The sequence below is a fragment of the Hypanus sabinus genome, chromosome 17, assembly GCF_030144855.1.
Source record: "Hypanus sabinus isolate sHypSab1 chromosome 17, sHypSab1.hap1, whole genome shotgun sequence".
Lineage (NCBI taxonomy): Eukaryota > Metazoa > Chordata > Chondrichthyes > Myliobatiformes > Dasyatidae > Hypanus > Hypanus sabinus.
The window spans coordinates 5,662,186-5,680,722 of NC_082722.1; the positions used below are offsets into that span (position 1 = coordinate 5,662,186).

The following is an 18,537-nucleotide window of genomic DNA, read 5'->3' on the forward strand; positions in this document are numbered from 1 at the left end:
ATCGAGAACCATCTTACACGATCAGAATCATTCATTTATTAAAGACTGGTGTCTGTAGCAGTAGGGAAGTTCTCCTCCAGATATTTTCTCGCTTCTGAAGTTGAAATGAAAACCTGTCGTGGAGCATTCGACGGAGAAATTCGAAGCTTCGCAGGGTATAGAAGCGCAGGTTTCAGATTTTTCTCATAACATTCAGCCATCAACGGTTTAAAAAGAAGCCTTCTTTTTAAAAGATCTGAACTAAAATCTTCGATCAGGCGGAAGCAAAAATCTTTGATTTTAATCATTCCTACCCGACGAGCTGCTCTTATAACTTGTTCTTTGTCATGTACATAATGGAACCGGACAATTACCACCGAAGGTTTGTCTGTAACACTCGGTGATCGACGCCGAATTCATGGTGCCCGATCCAATAAAGGGGGGTTATTCGGGAAAATCGTCGGAAACGCTTCTTTTAAAAGTTGAGCAAAATATTTTGAAGGGTCATCTTTTTCTATGCCGTCTGGAAGACCAAGTATACGTAAGTTCTGCCTTCTGGACCGATTCTCAAAATCGTCACTCTTGGCTTTAAGGGCTTCCATCAGCTTAATGGTTGAAATTAAATCCTGTTGCAGTTTTCCAATAGTCAAATCTCGCTTCCGAGCTTCTTCCTGCAGAGACGCAATAAGAGCTTGTTGCTGTTTAATTACTAAATCCGTCTTAACCATGTACTCTTGAAAAGCCTTTATATCTTCTTTAAAAAATTGTTTTAGTTCAGCAAATTTTTTATCCAAAACCTCCATAAACAATTCAAAAGTTAATTGTGTTTGTTGTGTCGGAGCCTGCTTTTTTCCGTTACCCTTCGGATTACGTCCGGGATCCCGTCCCTTAGACCTGAGAGACATTTCTGTTTGCATATCTTCAAAAGTTCACAACAAACTCTTGGCAGTAAATCCAAAAAAAAGAATAAAGAAACTTTCGATATAGGTAAAAATAAGCTGAATAAGGGTGATCAAAGGTTAAAAAAAGTACAGGTTATGGAGCGAATCCAAAACGGTACTCACTCCATGAGCGTCTCCAGCTGACTCCCGAAAACTTTTTTTATTGCATTTTTAAGTAGTTACAAAATGAAGTATGGAAAAAAAATGTATATAACCCTTCCCCCCTCCCCTTAACCCCTCCCCCCCTAACTGCCCTATAGAAAAAAAAGAAAAAGAGAAAAAAAAAGAAAGAAAGATTGCTTGGTTGTTGGAAGATCTCCACATGCTCCATGGAATTCGTAATCTTTAATATGTATATTTATTTCTTTCCCCAAATAACCAATTGTTTCATCTTCAGAATATCTATAGATTTAATCCTGTCTTTTGTAAATAAGGGCTCCAAATTTTCAGAAATGTTTCATATTTATCTCTTAAATTATAAGTAATTTTTTCTAATGGAATACAACCATAGATTTCTTTCTTCCAAGAGTCTATACTTAAATATGTATCCGATTTCCAAGTAACTGCAATAGCTTTTTTGGCTACTGCCAGTGCAATTTTTATAAATTCTCTCTGGTATTTATTTAGTTTGAGTTTTGGTTTTATCCCTTCAATATCACCTAATAAGAGTAATATTGGATTATGAGGAAATTGTGTTCCTGTAATTTGTTCCAGTAGAAGTCTTAAATTTGTCCAAAAAGGTTGAATTTTAGAACAAGACCATGTAGAATGTAAAAAAGTACCAGTTTCCTGGTTACATCGGAAACACTGATCCGATAAGTTTGGATTTAATTTATTTATTTTTTGTGGTGTAATATATAATTGATGTAGAAAATTATACTGCACTAATCTTAACCGAACATTTATTGTATTTGTCATACTATCAAGACATAGTCTTGACCAATTTGTTTCTTCAATTTTAATATTCAAATCATTTTCCCATTTTTGTCTTGACTTATGGACTCCTTGTTTAATTGCCTGTTTTTGAATCAAATTATACATACAAGATATAAATTTTTTAATATTTCCTTCTTGAATTAAAATTTCTATTTCATTAGGTTTCGGCAATAACATTGTTTGACCTAATTTTTCTCTTAAATAAGCCCTTAATTGAAAGTAAGAAAATAAAGTGTTATTTGATACTTTATATTTATTCTTTAATTGATCAAATGACATTAATATACCTCCTTCAAAACAATTCCCTATATATCTAATCCCTTTTTGAATCCAATTATATAAAAGTTGATTGTCCATTGTGAAAGGAATAAGTCTATTTTGAATTAAAGATCTCTTTGCTAATAAAGATTTTTTTGTCTCATCATCAACATTTATCTTATTCCATAAATCAATCAAATGTTTTAATATAGGAGATTCTTTCTTTTCCCGTATCCATTTAGATTCCCATTTGTATATAAAATCTTCTGGTACGTTTTCTCCTATTTTATCTAGTTCTATTCTAACCCATGCCGGTTTATCTTTCTCGAAAAAAGATGCAATAAATCTAAGTTGATTTGGTTTATAATAATTCTTAAAATTTGGAAGTTGTAATCCTCCTAGATCAAATTTCCATGTCAATTTTTCCAACGATATTCTTAACTTACCTTTCCAGAGAAATTTCCTCACATATTTGTTTAACTCTTGAAAAAACTTCTGGGGTAATTGTATTGGTAATGATTGAAATAAATATTGTAGTCTAGGGAATATATTCATTTTTATAGTATTTACTCTACCTACTAATGTTATTGGTAATGCCATCCATTTATCAAGATCTTCCTGAATTTTTTTCAAAAGTGGTAAATAATTTAATTTGTATAAGTTTTTTATGTCATTATCAACTCTTATACCTAAATATTTTATACCATTTGCTGGCCATCTAAATTGAGTTATTAATCGACATTGATTATAATCTCCTTTAGTAAGAGGTAAAATTTCACTTTTATCCCAATTTATTTTATAACCCGATATTTTCCCATATTCTTCTAATCTATAAGATAATTTGCGTAGTGAATGTAATGGATCTGTTAAATAAAGTAGAACATCATCAGCAAATAAATTAATCTTGTATTCTTCCTGATTAACTCTGAAACCCTTAATATCTGGGTCCATTCTAATTAATTCAGTTAGTGGTTCTATTGCCAACACAAACAAAGCAGGTGATAATGGGCAACCTTGCCTAGTTGATCTTGTTAACTGAAATGATGTTGAAATTTGACCATTTGTCACTACTTTAGCTTTGGGATTAGTATTTGAGGTTTTAATCCATTTTATAAATGATGTTCCTAATCCATATTTTTCCAATACCTTAAATAAAAAATCCCATTCCAATCTATCAAATGCTTTTTCTGCATCTAAAGCAACTGCCAAACTCATTTCCTCCCTCTTTTGCGCTAAATGGATTATACTAAATAACCGGGTTACATTATCTGCCGATTGTCTATTTTTGATAAATCCTGTTTGATCCATATGCACTAATTTTGGTAAGCATTTAGATAATCTATTAGATAAGATTTTTGCTATTATAATCGGTGTTTAATAAGGAAATAGGTCTATATGATGCTGGTTTTAAAAGGTCTCTATCTTTTTTTGGCAATACTATTAAAATAGCTGTTGAAAAAGATTCTGGAAGTTTATGCGTTCTTTCCGCTTGATATATTAACTCCATAAAAGGAGGAATTAATAAATCTTTAAACTTTTTATAAAATTCAGGTGGAAAACCATCTTCTCCTGGAGATTTATTACTTTGAAGTGATTCCAAAGCTTCCTCAACTTCCTTCAATGTAAAAGGCGTATCTAATCCCTTCTGTTCTTCTGTATTTAATTTTGGAAGAGTTATTTGTGATAAAAATTCTTCTATCTTAACATCATCATTCTTTGATTTTGATTTATACAACTCAGAATAAAAATTCTTAAAAGCCTCATTAATTTCTAGAGGCTTATAAGTAATTTCATTCACTTTTGTTGGAATTGCATTTATTGTTTTGGAAATCTGATCTGTTTTTAACTGCCTTGCAAGAACTTTATGTGATCTTTCACCTAGTTCATAATATCTCTGTTTAGTTCTCATAATTGCTTTTTCTGTTCGATATGTCTGGAGTGTATTATATTTTAACTTATTAATAAGTTGTCTTCGTTTTTCTTATGTCATATTTCTTTGAAATTCTTTTTCTAACTTTATAATCTCTTTTTCCAATTGATTTATTTCTATCATATATTCCTTCTTAATTTTAGAAGTATAACTTATTATCTGGCCTCTCAAATATGCTTTCATTGCTTCCCACAATATAAATTTATCATCAACTGAATGTAAATTTGTATCTAAAAAGAACTGAATCTGCTTTTTCATAAAATCACAAAAATCTTGACGTTTTAGTGGAATTGAATTAAATCTCCATCTATAAATTGATTCCTCTTTATCTATCATCATTGTCATTATTAAAGGAGAGTGATTAGACAATATTCTTGCTTTATATTCCACATTTTTCACTCTATCTTGAGTATTTGTTGATAATAGGAAAAAATCTATCCTTGAGTATGTTTTATGTCTATTTGAATAGAATGAATAATCCCTTTCTTTTGGATTGATTCTTCTCCATATATCAATCAAATTTAAATCTTTCATCAATGATAGAGTTAATTTTGCTACTTTTGATTTTGTAATAGCCTTTGTTGATCTATCTAAAACTGGATCTAAACAAAAATTAAAATCTCCACCTATTAATATTTTATCATATGCGTTAGCCAAATTCAAAAAGACCTCCTGTATAAATTTTACATAATTTTCATTTGGTGCATAAATATTCATAAGAGTTCATAGTTCTGAAAAAATTTGACAATGTATAATTAAATATCTTCCTGCCGAATCAGTTAATACATTTTGTATTTTAATTGGTAAATTTTTATTAACCAAAATTGCAACTCCTCTTGCCTTTGAGTTAAATGAAGCTGCAATAACATTTCCAACCCAGTCTCTTTTTAATTTCTGATGTTCTATATCCATTAAATGAGTTTCTTGTAAGAAAGCTATATTAATTTTCATTTTTTTTAATATATGTTAAAATTCTTTTTCTTTTTATTGGTCCATTAAGCTCATTAACATTAAAACTTAAAAAATTCAATAGTCATTATTTTTAATTACGTTACTCCAATCTATAATAATACCTAATCTTTCAACTTTCATTGTATCCTGGGAAATCTTTTTAGAAGTCTCCATGTTGCTGTGTGTGTCCCCACCAATCATCCGGGCAAAAGAATAGAAGAAAAATAGAAAATAAAAAAACAAAATACCCCCCTACTAATGTTGTGGAAGAAAAAAAACACAACATTACCCCCCTCTATTGTACGGGTCATGGCAATCGCCATGATTATACACGTGAATCCCGTAGTAACCGATTCAAAGCTCCCCAGCTCCCCCGCAACATAAAAAGTATATATATATATATATATATATATATATATATATATTAAAAAAACATACTATTCTCAGTTATTATTTCTAAAATTTTACTTATCTCCCTTATATCATCCTTAAATGTCCATCAGTTCCATTCGCTATCTCTGTCTTCATCTTTAACCATTACATTTAAAAGTCTCTACGTTTAATTAGCAAAGAGATGGGAGTTTTTGTGCGAACACCTCCGCTTCTCGATAATCAGAAAAAAATCTTTTTCCCTCCTCCAAAAAAATTATCAGTGTTGTTGGGTGACGCATTAAAAACTTATAACCTTTTTTCCATAAAATATTTTTAGCTGGATTGAATTCTTTCTTTTATCTTCAAAAGGTTATAACTTATATCAGGATAAAAAAGAACTGGTTTCTCTGCTATCATCAATGGACCTTTTCTTCTTTTAGCACCTTGGGCAGCCGCCTTCAAAATCTTTTCTTTATCCTGGTATCTTAAACATCTTATCAAAATTGATCGCGGATTTTGATCATCTTGAGATCTTGGTCTTAAGGCTCTGTGCACCCTTTCAATCTCAATTGAAGTTTCTTCTCCCATTTCCAATTTTTCAGGAATCCATTTTTGAAAAAAATTTATTGGGTCTTCTCCTTCGGTACCTTCTTTAAGTCCAACAATTTTAATATTGTTGCGTCTACTAAAATTTTCAAGCTTATCAATTTTTCCCACGAGTTGTTTTCTTTCTGATGTCCAGGCATCATTAACATTTTCCATCTTCTTCATTCTTCCATCCATTTCTTCCACTTTGACTTCCAAATCTGTAATTTTCTTTTCCATTTTTTCCTGTTTCTTTGTCATTTTATCAAACATAGCCTCCATTTTTGTTATTTTTTCTTTAATTACTTTTAATGCATTTAATTTTTCTAATTTATGCATTATTTGCCTCAAAGACTTTTTTGTATTTTCAGAGGAACTTTCATCTCCGTCTTCGTCTGATTTTTCCAGAGAGTCCGTCTCTCTCTCAGACTCACTTTCACTGTCGGTTTCAGTCGTTGCTGGGTTTTGTAGTTCTGGTTGCACTGCGTAAAGGAACGAGCATGCGCAGTTCTCGTTGATCCTTTCCTTTAGAAATGGCCGATGCTGCCGCGTTCTCCTGTTCTGTTTCACCGGTGGTGTGTTGTACCTGAGTCCGCGGTTCTTCGGTAGAAGTAGGCCTTGATTCTGTTCCAACTTGAGCGGTCTTCGCGGAAGTAGTTTTCTTCATCCTCTGTTTATGAGGCATAGCTTAGAACAATCCAGAGTAGTTTATAAGTAACCTTAAAAAAGTATTGATTGACTTTTCTTCACTTAAACTTTAATTTATTAACTTTTTTACGGGAGGGCTGAGTTCCTGCATCTCGATCCTACGTCATCACGTGATGTCCCCCCTGAAAAATGTCTTGATGCAATTTTGAATTCATTGTTCCCTCAACAATTACAAGCTGTCCAGGCCCTGAGGCAGCAAAGCAGCCCCAAACCATGATGCTCCTTCCACCATACTTCACAGTTGGGTTGAGGTTTTGGTGTTGTTTGCAGAGCTCTTTTTCCTCCAAACATAGCAGTGTGCATTTTTGTCTCATTTGTCTGCAGAACGTTGTCCCAGAAGCTTTGTGGAACATCCAGGTGGCCTTTTGCAAACTGGAGACATGCAGCATTTTTTTTTCCTGGAGAGCAGTGGTTTTTTCTATGGTGTCCTTCCATGAACACCATTCTTGTAAAGTGTTTTTCTTATAGTGGATGCATGAGCAGAGACTTTAGCAAGTTCTGGAGATTTCTGCAGGTCTCCAGCTGTTATCCTTGGGTTCTTTTTCACCTATTTCAGTGTTGCACATTGTGCTCTTGGTGTGATCTTTGCAGGATGCCCACTCTTAGGGAGAGAAGCCACAGTAATGAATTCCCTCCATTTGTAGACAGTTTCTCTTACTGTGGTCTGATGAATACTCAGATCTTTAGAAATGCTTTTGTGGCCTTTTCCAGCCTCATGCATCTCTACAATTTTTCTTTTAATGTCCCCTGAAAGTTGTTTCGATTGAAGCATGTTGCAGATAAAACAGATCTTATTTGAGAAGAACAGGCTTTGTCTTTTTATATTGAGCAGGGCACCTCTATAACCCACACCTTCAATCTCGTTGATTGGAACACCTGACTCTAAATAGCTTTTGAAGAAGGCATTACCTCTGAGGTTCACATATGATTTTGAACCCAGACTGTGATTGTTTAAATGGTGTTCTCAGTATTAATGAGAAGTTGTACAATTGTTTGTGTTATTTGTTTAGTCAGATTGTATTTATCTATAATTGTGACTTAGATGAAGATCAGACCACATTTTATGAGTAATTCTGAAAACCAAGTCATTGCAAAGGGTTGACAAGTTTTTTCTTGCAACTGTAAGTGTTAAGTTGATGACCTTCCACCAGAACTGCTTTCTTATCACTCTTTTGTGACTTAGCAATAATCCTTTATACCAAACACTCCTTTCTGGTTTCATTAAAGCCACTTCTCAAATCTGATAACTTTTTGACTCCTACTCCCACACCCCATGGTGAATAAATACTGAAAGGTACTGGCAGTTGTTCTCTAGGCAGGCATTCCTTTGAAATGAATTCACATGGTATAATACTTATGCACAGTTAAATTGTGCCTTGTGCATTAAAACTTCCTAAGCTATGCAACAGAAGTGTTATCAACAGGAATCAAAAGGCCTGAAGACTTAAATCATCATTGTTTAATCACGATCACTGGACACACTGGAGGCTGTGGTAGAAAAAAGGACCCTACGGAAAATCCGGACAATTCCAGAAAATGTTTCACACCCTCTGCATGCCACCTTGGCTGAACAGAGGAGCACTTTCAGTAATAGACTAAGACAAGAATGCTATATGAGATTATTCTTACCCTCAGCTATTAGGCTCTGTAATGAGTCAACCTATAGCTGGGGAAGTGATGACCCCCTCCTGTTAGACTGTTTGTAGTAACAATAAAAAAATTCTACTTTTCTTCTAATATTTATATCTCTATTTGTAATGCTACTGTGACACTAATTTCCTTTGGGATCAATAAAGTACCCATCTTTCTAAAGTCAGTGTTAAATGATTAAGATAACAGTTGATTGTGCATAACAAATTCACCATAGTAACAATTTTACCAGTCACCCACAGTTTTAAATGCTGTTTCACCATTTTAAAAAAATTGTTTTTGTATTCTGCATCCAACGCGTCATTCTTTCAAACTTCCGCATCTTCAGTAGAATCCTATCACCAAAAATATTACCCCCCCCTCACTGCTTTCTGCAGTTGGCTCCCTCTGATTTTCCTTTGTCTGTTTATCTCCTCCCTTACCTCCATTAAGGCCCCCAAACAGTCCTTCTAGGTGGGGTGACGTAAATCTGTTGGAGTTATCTACTGTATCAGATCCAGCCAATTCTACATTGGTAACACCCAGCGTAAGTTGGGAGACCACTTTGCTTCATCCACCAAATGTTAGAATTTCCCTGCGGTGAACCATTGTAATTCCAATTTCAATTCTCTGTCTGACATGTCAGTCCGTGGCCTTTTATACCATGATGAGGTCACTTTCCGGGTGGAGGATGTAAGATAAAAATCAGTCTGTACGTAGCCTTCAACCTGATGGCATGAACATCGATTTCTCCTTCCAGTGATTTAAAATTTGTATTTTTTTAAATTTCCCCCCTTCCCTTTCCCTCTTTTATTCCCCACTCTGGACTCTTACCTCTTCTCCTCCCCTGCTTATCACCTCCCCTCCCCCCCTTCTCTTTCTCCCATGGTTCACTCTCCCCTCCTATCAAATAGCTTTTCCAGCCTTTACTTTTCCTAACCATTTGGCTTCACCGTGTCATCCTCCTTCCCCCAGCTTTTTATTCTGGCAGCTTCTCCCTTTCTAGTCCTGATGAAGGGTCTTTGCCCAAAATGCAGACTATATATTCATTTACATAGATGCTGCCTGACCTGCTGAATTCCTCCAGCAGTTTGTGTGTGTTGCTCTGGATTTCCAGCATCTGCAGCATCTCTTATGTTTGTATATTGCTATTGTTGAAGTTCTTGAAACTTCCACAGAACCACTTTCATCAGCTTATTGTATCATCTACCCTGTAGATAAGTTAAAGGAGAATATTTATTGAGCAAGGGAATCAAGCTAATTTTGGATTAATAGAAGTATACAATGGAAAAAATATAGGAACTGCAAAATTATAACAGCTGTCTAATGTCTAGAAAATGGTGTGGAGGGGAATAATGTATGAAGTATTTATCTTAGATTTCCTTTCTTACAGTGTCAGATATTTGGTCTTAATTGTTTTGTGTTCTATAGGTTTTCAGGCCTCCAAATCCGTGGACGATGGCTATCATGAATGTATTAGCAGAGCTACATCAAGAGCATGATTTGAAGGTAGGTTTATATTTGTTCTAAATTCTTTAAAACTTATTGCCACCTGCTATTACACTGTGAATATGGTTTACATTAACTTCATTGCTGAAAGATGGCTAAATATTATCGAGTAAATTCTCTTGCTTTTGCTGAACTTTGTATAAAGTAGGAAATCAAAAATATTTTGTTCATTTAATTTTAAACATAAGACTAAATTTCTTACAGAAGCTATTGTAGGGAGAAGTGTAACAGAATGTGGTCTTGGGTCTTGTTGGTGTGATTCGAAAATCTTAGTATGTTGCTTCATTTCCTCCTCCCACCTGCTTGCTCAAATTTGGGAGCCTTTATAACTTGTCAAACTTAATTCAACAAACTGTAAAGTTAAATTGAAAATTTTTTAGATTGTTTGTGAAATTTTGCTGAAACTGTAAAAAAAATCTGTTGTACTAAATTTATAGCACAAATGACTGCTGGGGTTAGGTTTGGGAACTTCGGGGACAGTCTATGCACATTAAAAGTGATTAACTTTATTTGTCACACATACATCAAAACATACAATGAAATGTGCTGTTTACATCAATGACCAACAGAGTCTGAGGATGTTCTGGGGGCAGGCCATAAATGTCCAGCACCAAGGTATCATGCCCACAACTTGGACTCTTCCATGATTAGTGCAAGTGCTGAGTGCAGAACTAAGGGGGGGAGGGGGAGACATAAATCTATTGGTTCTTTCTTTTCCTTTTGCAATATTCCACCACATTACTCTGCTCCAAGTTTGGGAAAGATGCCTATATAACTGAAACTTTTAGAGTATAATAAGATAAAAAAGGACTGTTGGCATTATGTCTGAAAGAATGCACTCATCTGGATAATGATATACTGCTCCAGCAACATCTGCCATGTATGGTGAATAGCTATGCTGATTTTAAAGCTAAACATTTTGCTCTGAATAATTTCAAAATTTTATTAAGAAATCCTGTTTCATTTAATTGGGGTATCTTTTTTAATCCATATTTGGGGGTTCTGTAAAATGTTTCTATCTACTATGTTATCATTTCAGAAAGCTAGAAATAACCTGCCTTACTGTTACATAAAATTACATTTTCTAAAAGCTTGGGAAAGCAATTGAGGGGCTAGAATTTATAGACCGTTTGTTTGTATGTTTGTTTACACATTGGGAAAGAAACCAGTAAGTTCGTTGAGACCAGGCTGCACTGAGAATTCATGTACTTGGGTCTAAATGTAATAGCTGTTATAATTATCAGGTTTAACATTGGTGCTGTCCATTGGAACACTTTGTTTCTGGAGGAGTTGAACCTAAACTGTCTCATTAAAAAGATTCTGCAGTACATAGCTGTGTAAGTTTATTATTATGAATACCTAGTAGAATATGAGAATCTTTCTCCCACAGCAAGTAAAAAAGGTGGGTTTGGGATCAATGCATAATCTTTGAAATGCAGCTAAGTACATAATGGGAATGGGAATATTTTCAGAATTTCCAATGAAAATAGTGCCTTGAAAAAATATTCAGCTCCCTCAGCTATTTTAACATTTTTCTATTTAATGTTTTAAATTTATTTTGAAGTAAGATTTTTAAGCTAAAATGCAAAAGATTGTGCATTATGTCAAATCAAAGAAAATTCCAAAACCTGTCAACAATTTACTAAAACCAAAATTGTGATGCTGAGAAGGATTCATCCCTTTTAGAATTGCTACAATAACTTCTGGTACAATACTGTATATTACCTTACCAACTCGCCCAATTTGTTGATGAGAGGAGCACCTGAATAAATACTCCCTCTCTGTAAGGTCCAACAGTATTATAGATTTTCAACAGACCAAACCAAGATGATGACAAAAGAATCAAGAAAAGTCAGGGAAATGATAATAGAGAAGCACAGATTTAGGGAAGGGTGGAGGACCATCTCAAAGGCACCCAGATCTCAGTGCAGTTCATCATGAAGAAGTAGAAAAAAATATTAAACCACAGCCACACTGCAATCTAATACTGCACATCAGCCAGGTAACACCAACCTTACTGCAAAGTATGTTGGAGGTAGCATAAGGCTAAGGGGATGCTTTTCAGCATCTGGTCAGGATTGATCAGAAGATGATTGCTGTCCACCACCAATCCCCAACTAACCAGGCACAGTTGAAGAATTGTGCCAGGTGGAATGGGCAAATCTTGCTCCATTGCTAATGCTAATAGAGACTTATCCAAAAAGATGCTGTTATAGCTGTGAGTGGTGGTTCAACTAAGTACTGAGCAAAAGGGGATGAGTACTTTTGAATTGCTGACATTTCATTTTTTGCATTTTTAATTTCTCATGCTTTACAATTTTTTATTTTTCTGGCATGAGAGGGACATGTTCACACGTGAAATATCTCAATTAAATTGGTCAAAATCCCTGATTATATTACTCATTTATGTAATCAAAGGGTTGGGGGCTAAATACTTTAGGATACTGTACAAGCTTTTTGCTGTGGATGACAAATGATTGAGAGTTTTTGGAAGTACAGGTTTTGATCCAGGGCTGATTGACATTTTTCCTGGAGCTCCGAGGTAAAGTACAGGGAAAGCTTTATCAAAGAACCAGCAGATAGATGTGCTAACTGACTAGCGAGTAATCTGACACATTATTAACAGATGTTAACATAACTGAAATAACATTCTGTCTATAGTGTTTTGTACCTTGGCGAAGTAACTAACTTGTGTGCATAATTCATGCAAAAGACTGGAAGTATCTCCCAACTTTTCACCATTTCTCATGGAATGATTTTAAATATGCCAACTAACCAAAAATGGAAAATCAGAACTTGTGTTTTAATCGAGAGCTGTTTCTTGATTTAGGAGATTAAATGGTGCTGTTAGTTCTCCATCTTATTTTCTGACTAAGCTCAGCTGGGAATTACTGCACTGTATGATTCAGACATCTTGCTGTAACTGTTTTCAAAACCCTTTCCTCCAAAGAACAGAATGCAGCTGGAATGATGTCAGGTCTACTGTAGGGTGAAGGGCTGAGTCCGATTTGAAGTATCATTTCCTGTGATAAATTACTATATTGTGCTGTTTGCACATGAACACCTACATATAGGCAGCACCACATATGCATGCAATATTTTAAAGCTTGTGTTAGATGGTTTCCTTTTTTTGGTCTTGAGCCATAATTAAGGTTCCCGGTTGGTACCAGCACATTCTGCCTTCGCTTGCTGAAATTGCCCTTTACTGAAGTACAGATTTAATGTTCACTGCTTGAACAGGGGGCTAAACCAGCTGAGGGTAGCTGATGGGCCTCATACACTGGTGAGATAGGGACTTACTGAGCTGTCCTAGCATGTGAAGTCAGCTCTGACGGACTGGATGGATGAAACGATGAAATCAACAGTGAAATCTAATAGCCAGTAAGGCAGTTCCACAATGCTTTGTAGAGAGTTAAGGGCATGACATGGCTCAGAAGAAGTCATGGTCATTCACTCCAAGCAAGGAAGACTCCAGTTGTGATGACTGCACCCAGAGGTCAGGAGCTTTGAACTGTCCCGGCAAACCAACTTTACCACTTTAAAAACTCGCCTGTATAGGTTTTTTGTGCATTTTTCATCATCTGAACAACACAAATTTAACCATCATTGTCGGGTATGGCAGGCAACCCATCAAGTTAAGGACCTTTCTCCTTTTAAAGTCTTCATTTCGTCTCCATTGTCCCAAAACAAGATAATTTTCCCAAGGGTTTGAAAGCAGTCTTGGTGCTTGTGCCTGACATCTGTCAACTGTTAGTATCCAATAAAAGACATCTTAGGTATTTGTGGTTCCATTTACTTTGAAGCAATTATTTTATCAAGTGATGAGTTTGATGTCTGATTTGAAATGCAAAAACAAATGATACTTTATCTATTGAACATTGACTTCTCTAACTTCCGTTAATGCCCCTCCCCTTCTTACCCCATCCCTGACATATTTAGTTGTTTGCCTGTTCTCCATCTCCCTCTGGTGCCGGATCCGCCCCCCTCCTTTCTTTCTCCTGAGGCCTCCCGTCCCATGATCCTTTCCCTTCACCAGCTCTGTATCACTTTTGCCAATCACCTTTCCAGCTCTCAGCTTCATCCCACCCCCTCCAGTCTTCTCCTATCATTTCGCATTTCCCCCTCCCCCCTCTACTTTCAAATCTCTTACTATCTTTCCTTTCTGTTAGTCCTGACGAAGGGTCTCGGCCTGAAACGTCGACATCGCTTCTCCCTATAGATGTTGCCTAGCCTGCTGTGTTCTACCAGCATTTTGTGTGTGTTGTTGTTTGATACTTTATCTGTTGCTATAGATGTCGAAAAGCATTGTGTCGGGAAGATAAAGAAAAAGTTGTCAGTCCCTTTAAGATTTTGGTTTCATAAGCTGGCAGAATAAACAAAACTGCTGCAAAAGGAAGTTAAATCAAATTACAAATATACTCAAGACAAACACTCATGCAAATTTCAACCTGAAATGCATTTCTGATCATTGCATTTTTCAAAAATTTGGAGCCAGGGTCCACAATAATTTGAACATGAGCTTTGTTGGTAATTTATTTATGTTTCCTTTTGCTCTGGCATTAAATTGGAAAGTTACTCAACTGTCTTCATTTTCACAAATATTTTTCTAGTTAAACCTGAAGTTTGAGATCGAGGTCTTGTGTAAAAATCTGGCTTTGGATATAAATGACTTGAAGCCTGGAACATTATTGAAGGACAAAGAAAAATTGACAAATCTAGAAGAGCAGCTATCAGCTCCAAAGAGAGAGTCCAAAATACCCGAGGAACCGCCAGTAGTTGTCACCACTGGTAAAATGCTTTTACTTTTTATTCAGTGTTAAATCATTTCACTTGCATAGAAAACAAATATTGTATACTGCATTGCTAATTTTAATTACGAGCAAAATACTGTAAATTGTATGTGGTCATTGACCTTTTTGGTTGCTTGCGTAATGAGAGCATTGGTGTTAAAGTATGGGGAGAGTCAGATTTCACTAACACGGAGTGCACTAGGACCCAGGGAGAAGTGCATTTGCAGGCGTTGCCAGTAGGCCAGATTGAAGCCTTGGTCTTTAGCTGACAAAGGAAGAGAAGTGGCTCCACGGCAGCTGGGAGGGGAAATGTTTTTCCAGTGGAGGAGTCAGTCTGCTGAAGGTTCAAAAAATGCAGGTTCTAATACTCTAACAGCCGTGGCCATTGTGCAATCTTTTTGGGGTGCAGCAGCTATTTTACTGTAATTGCTATATAATTCTAGAATTCATGATGTGCTGTACCAGACGCTACCACCTCAGTCCTGACTGTAATGTAAGATGTAGAACGGAGGACACTGGAATTAAACATCCTAGGGTTTGGTATGCCTGCATTTTTGTGTTAATATTTTGCCATTCATTTTAATTTAGCTGATAAACGATTTTTAGGGAAAAGTTTTTGGATATTATGTTGATAATTGTTCAGATTTATTTTCTATCTCAAACTAATGCTAAATAGAGTGTCTGTTTGTATTGCTAAGAGGGAAGGGCTGTTTGTCCCTTCTGTCTATTTAGCTATCTGTCTGAAATATCAGAATTGCATACCCACCTCTGCCAAAATTAATACAGCTTGGTTATTAATGACATTTTTTGTAACTTAACATTTATTTCCAATTTTACTGCCTTGCCTGTGTTTATTGCTCATGACCCTGCTGCACCAGAAATCTGTCATGCTTTTTCACTGCCCCTGCAGTTAAATTAAAGAGGGAGTTGGTGCGGAGGTGTGGGTGTACAACTATATATATATTGTATTTACTCCTCTAATGTGTCATGCTAGAATTGATTTTCAGTCTTTGTTCTTTAAAAAGTAAAATTCTGGCTGTAGAGACTTTAAACTGTTAATATTGGACTGCAGGGATTCCCAGCTATGCTTATTCAGAGAGTTTTTTCTGTGTTTACAGCATGATGTATCCACCCAAGGCTTGTACTTTCTTTGCATTAAATGTTGGAAAGGTTGTCGGCTATTCACTGTGGTTGAATCCCTGTTTAAGCTCGTGCAGCACACCAATGGGGCTGCATTGCTGCATGTATCTCATTTTCTATTAACCTCTTGTAGAGTGGTGAGGCTTCCATGATCTCTGCCATTTCAGTGTCATGTAGTCCACCAGCATTCATTTCTTTAAGTTTACAGAAAGAAAAAATAATTGTCTGGGTGTGGTTTTCAACATGGCCAATAGCCAACATCTATGAAACTGCACCAACACAGATGTACTAGACTAGGGGAATGCTATGAGAGTTTTGCACATATTTTCTTTTGCAGTACAAAAGATATAGGAGAAGAAATGGGCAATTCGGCTCATCAAGTCTGCTCTGCCATTCAGTCATGGGCTGATCCAGTTCTTCCAGTCATCCCCACTCCCCTGCTTTCACCCCATACCCTTTGATGCCCTGGCTAATCAAGAACCTATCTATCTCTGCCTTAAATAGCTGCCTCCACAGCTGCTCGTGGCAACAAATTCCACAGATTTACCATCCTCTGACTAAACAAATTTCTCTGCATCTCAATTCTAAAAGGACGTCCTTCAATCCTGAAGTCAAGCCCTCTTGTCCTAGAATCCTCTACCATGGGAAATAACTTGGCTATATCTAATCTGATCAGGCCTTTTAACATTCAGAATGTTTCTATGAGATACCCCATCATTCTAATGAACTCAAGGGAATACAGCCAAGAGCTGCCAGACGTTCTTCATATGGTAACCTTTTCATTCCTGTAATCATTCTCGTGAATCTTCTCTGAACCCTCTCCAATGTCAGTATATGCTTTCCAAAATAAGGAGCCCAGAACTGCACACAGTACTCCAAGTGTGGTCTCACAAGTGCCTTATGGAGACTCAACATCACATCCTTGCTCTTTTATTCTCTGCCTTTAGAAATGAATGCCAATATTGCATTTGCCTTCTTCACAACTGACTCAACCTGGCGGTTAACTTTTAGGGTGTCTTGCACAAGGACTTCCAAGCCCCTTTGCATCTCTGTGTTTTGAATTCTTTCCCCATCTAAATAATAATCTGGCCGTTTATTTCTTCCACCAAAGTGCATGATCATGCATTTTCCAACAGTAGTTTCCTTTCAGCATTTCTCTGTTACATTTGGTCTTAGTCCTATAATTTCATGACCTCTATTGATAATAACCTTGATCACTGTGACTTCTGGATTTGATTAGGAAGAGACTCAAGGGAAGTCTAGTCTACCCGCCTATTTAAATCAACGATTAGAGGCGTAACACTGGAATTTTCCATTTGTCCTTACTGTAAAGGCTGATTTATACCAATGCATTGTGTACGCCGTAGGTACCGCGTACACTACGCTGTAGGGTGACGTGCACCTCCCCAAAAAAGTAACTCACGTCGCAGCAATGCAGACTGCAACAACTGTGACAGTTCCGCTTGGTAGCATCGCATTTCCTCCTACGTATATCCGGTTACTACTACTTCGCCATGTCTGTACACCGATGTGAAATAGATGAACCAAGTCATCAGATCTTCCTGCCAATGTGCAAAAATGTTTGAAATGCATTTCCTCGACCATGCCTCTCACAAAGAAACAACACAGTAGCATAGAAACCCCACCACCAAATAGCATTTTGGCGCACACCAACATATGCTCACTATGGCATCGAGCCTACGCAGAAGTGAAAATCAGTGCTAACGGTGTAGCCCATACACACAAGTATAGATCAGCCTTTAGGATCAGTGCTATAGAGGTGGGCATCGGACTCAAACTGTCTGTGCTGGATCTTGTGCTCCACTTGAGCCTCATCCTTCATCTCAATCTCTTCCACTCTTCATCTGCTTGTCCAGTGTTCTGTTAAATATTTCATTATTGATGGCCTTCACCACTTCCTCTGGTATCAAGTTCCAAACTCTCTGTCCTTTGAATAAAGAATTTTCTTCCATGTTTGCTATTAGCTTCGGTGCTTAGAAAAATATTGAACTGTTGTGCCACGTTAAGGATGATTTGTCCTATGACAAGGTAATTTTCAAAAAGTTTAGTGCTTCTTTTGGGTTTATTTGATGTCATCTTCCTGGAACTAGGGGAATCTGTCAATTCAACTTCAGACCTTGGAGAAGTTGCTGCTTTTCCTCCTTGCAGAGAAGAGGGGACAACAATATTACACTTCTCACAGCGTTTTGATGTCTTTCCAGCAATCAAATACTAATTTGGAAAGCACACAACTATCTCTCTGGTTACTTTTCCCTTGGCAGAGCAGTTGAATGAAGTGTTATGATACCAAGATCATCATATGATGTCCTTTTACCTTTGAGGCATTCAATGTTGTATTAGTATGTAATAGCTGAACAATTTGAGGTTTGTTAAATTTTATTTTACAAGATTTTCAATGTTGGAAGAAGCTCCCTATTTAGTAATTCTTAATAGATAGAACCATAGAACATTACAGCACAGAAACAGGCCTTTTGGCCCTTCTTGGCTATGTTGAACCATTTTTCTACCTAGTCCCACTGATCTGCATCTGGCCCATATCCCTCCATACACCTCTCATCCATGTACCTGTCCAAGTTTTTCTTAAGTGTTAAAAGTGAGCCCGCATTTACAACTTCATCTGTCAGCTCATTCCACACTCCCACCACTCTCTGTGTGAAGAAGCCCCCCACCCCAATGTTCCCTTTAAACTTTTCCCCCTTCGTCCTTAACCTATGTCCTCTGGTTTTTTTTCTCCTCCAGCCTCAGTGGAAAAAGCCTGTTTGCATTCACTCTATCTATACCCATCATA

At 36.4% G+C, this 18,537-nt stretch overlaps 1 protein-coding gene across 5 annotated transcripts in view; it reads left to right on the plus strand.

Annotated features, from left to right (window-relative positions):
- Positions 1-18,537, plus strand: part of cnot1 (CCR4-NOT transcription complex, subunit 1) — a 261,162-nt gene that overhangs the window by 186,012 nt on the left and 56,613 nt on the right. For all 5 annotated transcript variants that reach the window (XM_059992493.1, XM_059992490.1, XM_059992494.1 and 2 more), the window contains 2 exons: positions 9,721-9,798; positions 14,409-14,586. In XM_059992493.1, coding sequence (XP_059848476.1) covers positions 9,721-9,798; positions 14,409-14,586 — 256 coding nt within the window. The remainder of the gene's footprint in view (positions 1-9,720; positions 9,799-14,408; positions 14,587-18,537) is intronic.